Below are 10,251 nucleotides of genomic sequence, written 5' to 3'. Positions count from 1 at the left end.
ATAACAACAACAACAACAACAATACTCAATTGGTAGCATTGGAATCCCTATGTATCCTTAACAGATTCTCTTATTTCAATAATGATAGTGCTTCTTTAGGAGCTCTGGTAGCATAGTGCCTAAGGCACTTGACTGCTAACCAGAAGGCTGTCGGTTCAAACCCACCAGCCACTCCTTGGAAGGAAGATGGGGCAATATACTTCTGTAGTGATACTGCCTCAGAAACCCAAGGAGGGGTCCCTGTGAGTCAGGTCCGACTTGACGGCACATAACAACAACACAACAGTGCTTCTTTCATTGCTCAATAAAGTAATTATTTTCACTTAAAAAATATTCTACTCACTTTAATGACTTTATTTTGACTAAATTTATCTATGTAGAGTATAACAAAATTTTCTATACATATATAGACAATGTTTTGAGAAATTAAAAAATAAACCTATCAATTTAAGATGTAGTCCTTTCCCTCCCGGAGCTTTGGAAACAATGTTTATTACATAAAAGAAACCTAAAAAATAAGATAGTATAAAATAATGTTCTATATATACCCTAGCATTTTCAGGGAAGGCAAATAATGCTCAGTGAATGTTGGTGAGTAACGGAATGATGTGATGAAAGTAGTATTTTAGTAAAGAGATCTGACCAAGATCTATGAGATAGAATGATTTGTGGAAGGGGTAACAAGAGGTTGGAGAACTGGTTAGGTGGTTTTGCAGAAAATATTTAGTCTTAGAATAGGGTGGTAACTGTGGAAATAAAAAGGATGTGGTGCATTAAAGAGAATATAGGAAAGAATCCACAAATCATAATTAAGGATTAAATATCAAGGATGAAAGGGGTAGATCAAAGATAGATTCCTGGATTCCAATAAGACTGAATGTGTAGTTCCATAAGAAAAAGGAAAGTAAAGAAGGCAGATTTTGTTTAGAGGAGAGTGAGATCAATGAAGCGATTAATTTTGATTGAAAATGAGGTTACTATAAATAGCTTGCTAGACATATTCTGTGGGCTGCTGAAAATACAAAACCATAGTAGGAGAGCAAAACCATAGTAGATTGCTATAAAGTGAAAAAAAAAAAAATCAGGTAAGGGCAATTATTTTCAGAAAGGATGAGCAGGACAATTTCATGAGATGTATAGAGGGAACTGATAAAGCACCAGAGTTAATTTTAAGAAAGACAAAGGCCAAAAAAGGAGCTCATAAAAGTGTGGTATTTTCAATAAAGAAGGAGTTCACAGCTGAGAGTGGAAATCAAGTAGATAATCTGCTTACACCCAGTAATATATACTCCTTTATTACACACACAATATTTTGTGTAGAAGATGGACTGTTTTAGGGAAAAAAATGCAACAAGTACAAGAAAATAAAAAAATATTGAGCATTTACTGAGAGCTTATTATGTGGTCAGTTTTGTGAGAGAGATAAAAACTAAAAATCAGGAACCCAAAAAACAACATCTACATTCTTCCTTCTCAAGAAATTTACAATCTGAATTTAAGCTAATAATTAAGGAGTACTTACTGTGAACTGTGCCATCAAGTCAATTTCAACTTATAGTGACCCTATGTGACAGAGTAGGGTAACTCCCCACCTAGTAAGGATTTTCTTGGCTGAAATCTTTATGAGGACAGATTGCCCAGATCTTTCTCCTGAGGATTTGTTGTGTGGGTTCGAACTGCTAACCTTTCTAGTGCTTAACTATTACACTACCAGAGTTCTTTACTATGCACTAGATATTGCCTAATTGCTTTGCATGTAATTTTTTGAAGTAGGTACTATGTTGTTCTTAGGTGTTATTGAGTCAGCTTCTACTTAAGGTAACCTCATCTACAACAGAATGAAACACTTCCTGGTCCTGCACCATCCTCTGAATTGTTGCCATACTTGAGCCCATCATTGCAACTATTGTATCAATCCATCTCTTAAAGATCTTCATCTTTTTTGCTGACCCTGTAATTTACCTAGCACAATATCCTTCTCCAGATACTGGTCCCTTCTGACAACATGATCAAAGTACATGAGATGACATCTGGTCATTCTCACTTCTAAGGAGCATTCCAGCTGTACTTCTTCCAAGACAGATTTGTTTGTTGTTTTGGCAGTCCATAGTATTTTTAGTACTCTTCACCAACACCACAATTCAAAGGAATCAATTGTTTTTAACTCTAACCTTATTTATTGTCCAGCTTTCACATGCATATGAGGCAACTGAAAATACCATGGATTGGGCCAGGTACATCTTATCAGTCTTTAAAGTGACATCTTTGCTTTTTAACAGTTTTAAGAGATTTTTTGCAGCAGATTTGCCCATGCAATATGACATCTGATTTTTTATTTGCTACTTCCATTGACTGTGGATCCAAGTAAAATGAATTCCTAAATTCAATCTTTTCTCCATTTATTATGATTTTGCTTACTGGTCCAGTTGTGAGGATTTTTGTTTGCTTTACATTGAGGTGTAATCCATATTGAGAGCTGTAGTCTAGGATGTAAATGAGTAAGTGCTTCAAGTCATCTTCATTTTCAGCAAGCAAGGTTGTGTCATCTATCACAGATTGTTAGTGAGTCTTCCCCCAATCCTGATGTTGTTCTTCAACATCATGTTGTTCTTCACATAATCCAGCTTCTCAGATTATTTGCTCAGCATATAGATTGAATAACTATAGTGAAGGGACACAACCCTGACGCACACCCTTCCTGAGTTTAAAACATACAGTATCCCCTTGTTCTGTTCAAAAAACAGCTTCTTGGTCTATGTACAGGTTCCTCATGAGCATAATGAAATGTTCTGGAATTTCCATTCTTCTCAACGTTATCCAGGAGTTCTGGTAGCATAGTGCCTAAGGCACTTGACTGCTAACCAGAAGGCTGGCAGTTCAAACCCAGCAGCCACTCCTCAGAAGGAAGGTTGGGCAATCTACTTCCATAGCGATACTGACTCAGAAACCCAAGGAGGGGTCGCTATGAGTCGGGTCCGACTTGACGGCACATAACAACAACAACAACGTTATCCATTATTTGCTATGATACATTCAGTCGAATGCCTTTAGGTAGCCAATAAAACACAGGTAAACATCTTTCTGGTATATTTTGCTTTCAACTAAGGTCCCTCTGACATCAGTAAAGATATCCTTCATTCCATGTTGTCTTCTGAATCCAGCTTGAATTTCTGGCAGTTCCCTGTCAGATATTATTATTATTTCCATTTTACAGACAGAAAATTGAAGCATGGAGAGTTAACTACACCAAGGTTATATAGGTAGTCAGTGTAACACAGTCAGAAATGGAATCTAGTTCTAAAGCCTGTTTCTTAACCACAATGATAAATATTCACAAAAAACATACTAACTACCAAAATAAGGCAATGTATTCTGAGGATAAATTAAGAGGCAGAATAAATGAATACAATGGGTATCTCTGGAAGACAAAGAAATGACTGTAAAGAGCAACAGTTAAGGAACGTTTCGTAGAATATTAAAACTGAATTTTTCCTTAAAATAGGTTAGATGGATAAATAAGAAAGGATTGAAAAGGAAACATGGTAAAAGAGAAAACATATGAACCACAGAGATACAGGCATGATAAATCAGAATTCCTACATGAAAATCCAAGAAAATACTACCAATCAATTGGATTACACTGATAGTTAATATTTAGTTTCTAATAATGACTCTAGCTATATACTACTTTAATATAAATTCTCTTTGTAGAAGAAAACAATTATGCTAAGAAAAAGAGTATTTCTAATAAGGTGAAAAAGTTAGATGAATGTATTATATTCATAACCCAGTGTCATTTAGGGCCCAAATAAGACTATTCTGTTTCCTGTTACATAATAAACCAGGTGAAGAAACATTCAGGTATATTTAAAAAGCCATACATTACCTAAAAGAATGATACAAAAGTAGTTCTAGGTAACATTTATTAACTGGTTATTTTGTGTCACATTCTGTTTTTAGTGTTTTACATGAATTATATAATTTAATCCACACAAAATCCATGAGTTAATTACATTTCATAGATGGAGACATTGGGGCACTGAAAGAAAGGTTAAGTTACCTGTCAAAGGTTAAGTTATCTGTCAAAGGTTAATCAGTGAGTAGGCAGTAGAGTCACAATTTGACCCTGGCAGTTGAACTCTGAACCCCTGGTCTTAATTCTAAAAAAAAAAAAAAATCCTTTGACCCTAAAAGAAAACCAAAAGCTTTCTTATACTTGCTTACCTTGAAGACCTGCATATTTAAGGGGTGACCACCTTGGTATATCATAGCACCCTCCACCATCTTCTTGTTCTTCTGATTCACATCGGTAAAGTATTTGATTTAGCTCAGCCAAAGTTAATTTACAGGCAATACTACAAATCAGAAAATAAAGACCGCTGGTTAAATATACTTAAGTCTAAATATCCTAGTATTCAAATGCTATTTTCATTATTTTGTTCTCCAAATATAAATTTTATTAGTTCTTTGAAGTGAGAGCTTAACATATATCTCTGTAAGGATAAGTCCATAAAATTTTGCTTGTAGTTAATAAAAAGAAGAAAATCTGTATATAATAAGAAAGTATCTTAGTAATGTATGTCTTAGAAACTTAGCATTATTATATACATGTAAACATCATATATTATGAGCAATTAAGGGCAAGACATGCTAAAAAATTAATTGGAAGTAATATTATTCCCAAGTCAAGGAAATAATCAAGTGGCCAAATATTATTTATTAGAAATATGTTGAAAAAATTCTTTGGTTACTGTATCTTTTAATCTTATAAATTTATCTTTTTATCTTTTTAGTTTGGACTTAATTATTTTCCTTCCTTAAAATTTTTTATATAGTACATCAATAACTTTTTTTTTTTAATCTATTTTATTGAATTATAATTTATGTACAGTGAAATACACAAAACTAAAGTGACATGGGTCAATGCTTTTTTTTTTCAGTGGTCCCTCCCCTCCCCTCCTACCCCTGGCAACCAACAAAGAAAGTTTCCCTCCATATATAAACTTTTCCTTGACCCTCCACAAGAATAAACTAATACTACATTTGTCCTTCTGTGATTGATTTATTACACTCAGCATAATGTCCTCCACGGAGCTCTGGTAGCACAGTGCCTAATGCACTTGACTGCTAACCAGAAGGCTGGCGGTTCAAACCCACCAGTCACTCCTCGGAAGGAAGATGGGGCAATCTACTTCCGTAGTGATACTGCCTCAGAAACCCAAGGAGGGGTCGCTATGAGTCGGGTCCGACTTGACGGCATATAACAACAACCTCCAAGTTCATCCATATTATGCAGTGTTTTGCAGACTCTACATTATTCTTTAGTGCTGCATAGCATTCTTTATGTGTATGTACCATAGTTTGGTCATCCACTCTTCCGCTATAAATCTTAGAGATAAGTCCCTTGCCAGATATGTAATTATCGGCAAATATGAATTTGTTGCTGTCATTTTTGTTATAGGCTTTTTCCTGGTGTCAATTTCTTTGTTCCGTATAATTTTCCATGTTGAGCTCATTTTGTTTATGAATCGTGTTATCACTTCCTCCATTGCTGCTTTTTTAGTATTTGCGGAATATTTATGCTGGTCCTCTTTTTCGATGTGAAGGTTTATCATTTTTCTTTGAGGTTACCCTGTGATTTATAGTTTTCTTCCCAAGTTTAGAACAGTCTGTTCTATCTTGTAGTTGTCCTGACTGCCCTACCATCTAGAAGTTCTGTAACAATAGAGTTTTTTCTCTTCTTGGTTTGTAGTTATCCTCATTTGTCAATTGATGTTTCTGGTTCCCTGTTTACAATCTGGTAGGCTTATTTACTTTGGATACTTCCATAGCTGGGTTGGTTTCTGGGTTATGTCATCATGTGAGTTAATGGTCAGTTGTTGTTGGCTGTTGTTGCTTCTCTGTCCAAAGGGCTCCCTTTAACATCTCTTCTAAGGGTGGTCTGGTTTTAACAAATTCCCTTAACTTCTGCTTATCTGGAAATGATCTAATTTCATCATCATATTTGAGGGACAATTTTGCTGGGTACATAATTCTTGGTTGGAAATTTTTCTCTTTCAGGGTTTTATATAAACCATCTCACTGTCTTCTCACCTGTATGGTTTCTGAATGAGAATGCTATCACTTTAAAATCCAAAATGGTTGCCACTTGTAAAGATTCAAAATGGCTGCACCCTCAGTCACTTTAAATATCCAAAATGTCCACCGCTTTTAAACATTCAAAATGGCTGCACCCTCAGTCACTTTAAATATTCAAAATGGCCACTTGTAAACATTCAAAATGGCTGTGCTCTTGGTCACTTTAAATATCCAAATGGCCACTGCTTGTAAACATTCAAAATCGTTACCTCCCTTGGTCACTTTAAAGAACTAAAATGGTCACTGTTGTAAACATTCAAAACGGCTGTACCCTCGGCCACTTTAAATATCCAAAATGGCCACTGCTTGTAAACATTCAAAATGGCTGCGCCCTCAGTCACTTTAAATATCCAAAATGGCTGCTGTGTGTAAACAATCAAAATGGCGGTGCCCTCCGGACAGCTGAAAGTCAACAGCTCAGGTTGTCTCCGTTCTTGCTGTTTCCCTTCCTAGTCATAGGCCACCAGCACAGTCGTCCCTGCAGCCCTTGGTGACTGGGACTGATCTTTAGGTCAGTTCTCAGGTCCCAACACCACTTGGAAATATTCAGGCTATTGGTCCCATCAGAGTAGCTGAAAATCCGCAGCTCCGACCATTTCTGTCCTCACTGTTTTCATTCAGGTTTTTCCACTAGTTGGTGCCTAATCCACTTCTGCATAGTTCCTTTCAAAGCTCAAGGCTCCAGGATTATTTTCTGTACCTCTGTCAATTGGTTTTTCTTTTGTTTATTGTAGAGGGTCTGTGTCGCTTGTCTGCCTATCCCTCCATCTTACTGGAAGTCTCCCATCAATAACTCTTTATGCTTGTTATCTTAAACTCAAAATTACTAACAATCAAAAAAGGATAATCAAAAGTCATAGTTGTATACACATAAACACACAATTTATATACTAGAAAACATGTATATTCTCTTTGTATTCTGATGGGACCAACAGCCTGAATACTGCCCTTTTCCCTTTTCTCCTCATCTAAGGTTAAACTGTCCCTCAGTTTGGTTATTTTAAAAACTAGGATTTTCTCAGATAAAGATGCTTCTTGATAATCATTAAGGGGAAGTATCTAACTATCATGGCTTTGATTTTCCCTTTGTATAGCTGGCAGTGAGAGTGTGTAACTGACCACACCTGAACAAAATTGAAAACGCATTTTTCTTTTATCTTTCCTGTCTAGCTGCTCAGGTTATTTCATTTTACAGAATTGCCATTTTATGTGAACACATATCCTTTATAATGTACACTCTTCTGTTTTAATTATACCTTAAAAAATCATTGTTAGTCTGTGCCTTGTTCCTTGTTTCTGGAGCCTCCATCCTTACTAGAGCAGAACTTCCACCTGCAGGTTCAGTTTGGGTCAAGCCTGCTTCCACCAAATTAATCAGCATCCTCAGTATCAATGCTTTTCTGGGAGGTATTTTTCCACATGCAGTTTGTGGAATCCTTGTATAAGAATTATCTGGGGGGGAGTTTATTAAAATGAGGATTCCTTGCCTTTGCCCCAAGATAATCTGAGTAGGTCTCAGGGGAAACATGCATTTTATAAGCATTTGAAAGAAACACAAAACTGCTTCATCACAGATTTCTTTTTAGACAACTAATTTCCTAGTTTAAATTAGTAAGTACAGCTCCTAGTCTATCAGACTAAGGTAGGTTTGCATGCCAAATTAGAAAAATATGTGTGTCATACAACACAGAATTAATACCTTTATCTATAAAAACAAAAACAGAATACAATAGAAAAATGATCTAAATACATAAAATGACTTTCATTGAATAAATATAAATGGCCAATGAACATAAAAACTATTTAGATCAACTTAATAATTAAAATAAATTGAGATGCTATTTCAAGTTATTTTATATTTACCAATTTGATCAGTATTAGCTATATTTACCAATCACTTGTGTCAAACACTGTATTAAATAAATTATCCTCACAACTCTGCAAGAGAGACACTATAATTATATTGATTAAATAACTTGCCCAAGGTCTTATTTCTTACAGCTAGTAAGATTCAAATCCACGTAGTCTGGTTCCACACTGTATGCTCTTAAACAATGTATTATAATAATAAATACTCAGTGTTGGTTCAGGATGTGGGGAAATGGACACTCTCACATAGAGCTAAGAGTATTACTAAAGCCATTGATAAAGTATTTAAAAAAAATTATTGTGATTTGGGTGAAAGTTTACAGAGCAAATTCATCTTCCATACAGCAGTTCACATATACTTTGTCTCATGACATTGACTGCCATCTCCACAATGCAACATCTCTTATCCCACTTCCTCCCCATAGCCACCTCTTCCATGGCCTTCCTTCTCATGCACTCCTGCCCCCCAAGCTGTCTCCCTGCACACACAGCCTTTCTATTCTTCCATGACTGATCTCTCCAAGGAGTATATCTACCTACTGTAAATGTTCAGCTCATATACCTGTCTTTTGTTTGGCTGGAAGCCACAGGAGTGGGTTCAATTCCAGATCTGAAGGGCAGCTAGGGGCCATGGTCTTAGGGGTTCCACCAGCTTCTAGCAGGCCAGCAAATCTGGTCTCTCTCTCTCTCTCTTTTTTTTTTTTAATGATTTTGAGTATTGTTCCACATTGTTCTCCCTCTCTATCCAGGATCTTTTACATAGATTCCTCTCCTTGTGTTTGACAGTGGTAGCTGCACATCATCTAGTTCTGTCTCATACTCATATAGGCTGAGGATCTCATAGTGTACCAGTCCCTTGGACTAATTGTTTCTATATGTCTTTGGTTTTCTTCATTCTTCTTTGCTCTGGATGAGGAGAGACCCATCATTGCATCTAGATGGCTGCTTGCAAGCTTTTAAGATCCCAGTAGTAATATAGCCTTTCTTGAGGAAATCTGGCAGTATGTAACAAAAGCCTCAAACATGTGTATCGATTCTAACCAGCAATTCCATTTCTGGAAATTTATCCTAGCATTAATGGTAATAAGCACATACTGAGCTCTTACTATGCGCTAGGTATTTTGTTAAGTGCTTTATATCAATTATCCTATTTAATTCTTACAAAATCAAAGAGGCAGATATTAGACACACCATTTTAAAGAGAGGGAAACTGAGATAAAGAAAGTTTAACTAATCTGTTGAACACGATACTGACAGTTTTGGAGCTGAAGTTAAATTCTGGTCTAAACTTCAAAATGCATACTCTTTGGTACCAGGCAGTACCATTTAAGAAGAGAATAACTAGTAAGGGGATAATTTAAAATTTATGCAGTGATGAATGTACAAAGACATACATAATAAGGGATAACTAGAAACAATCTAGATGTCTAAAAATGGAGAGTTATTAAATAAATTATGGCATAGCCATAAAAAAAGGTAGTATGTTGACAATTAAAAAAAAATGATGTGGGATGGGGCATGATATATGTAACTTTCACATAGTTCAGGAAAAAAAAAGAGTATGTATATGTCTCTGTGTGTATGAACAGATGAAAAGCAAACCCACTGCCACTGAGTGAGGACAGAGTAGAACTGCCTCATAGGGTTTCCAAGGCTGAAAATCTTTACAGAAGCAGACTGCCTCATCTTTTCCCATCGAGCAGCTGGTGAGTTCAAACCATTGACCTTTTGGCTAGCAGGTGAATGTTTTAACCACTATGTATGTCACTAGAGCTCCTCATAGACAGACAGATGTGTGTATATGTGTATATGCATTTGCATTTTATGCACGTCTGTGATCTCTCTCTCTCTCTCTCTCACACACACACACACACACACACACACACACACAGGCACTCCTCAGGTTATGAACTAGTCCTGTTCCTAAATCTATCTTTATTGAATTTGCACATGTCAGAACATTAGGTATGGTTCATATTTAACATCAGTTAGTCAAATGTTCGTCTTAGTATATATTGTATACCTTTCTATGTATAAAAAACATTAAAGAAACATTACCAGATACACTAAAATATCTTTAAACGTAATACAATAATAATAATAATAATAATTTTTTTATTTGCTTCACAAACTAGTACCTGTTTGTTATTACAAACCATTGTATGTACCCTGAATTTTTAACGTAATAGGCGTTATGGGGGTTATTTACTGGGGTTAGTTTGCAACTATAACAAACTCACTCAC

The 10,251-nt window shown here is 35.8% G+C and overlaps 1 protein-coding gene across 1 annotated transcript in view; it reads right to left on the bottom strand.

Annotated features, from left to right (window-relative positions):
- AGL (amylo-alpha-1, 6-glucosidase, 4-alpha-glucanotransferase) overlaps nucleotides 1-10,251 on the bottom strand; it is a 102,143-nt gene that overhangs the window by 46,154 nt on the left and 45,738 nt on the right. Inside the window, exon 20 of the mRNA XM_007936094.2 lies at nucleotides 4,225-4,355. Within this exon, the coding sequence (XP_007934285.1) occupies nucleotides 4,225-4,355 (131 nt within the window). The remainder of the gene's footprint in view (nucleotides 1-4,224; nucleotides 4,356-10,251) is intronic.

This window comes from Orycteropus afer, unplaced genomic scaffold, assembly GCF_000298275.1.
Source record: "Orycteropus afer afer isolate SDZICR_OR568_19922 unplaced genomic scaffold, OryAfe1.0 scaffold00033, whole genome shotgun sequence".
In the NCBI taxonomy this organism is placed as follows: Eukaryota; Metazoa; Chordata; class Mammalia; order Tubulidentata; family Orycteropodidae; genus Orycteropus; species Orycteropus afer.
This window is presented reverse-complemented; position numbering and strand designations above follow the sequence as displayed.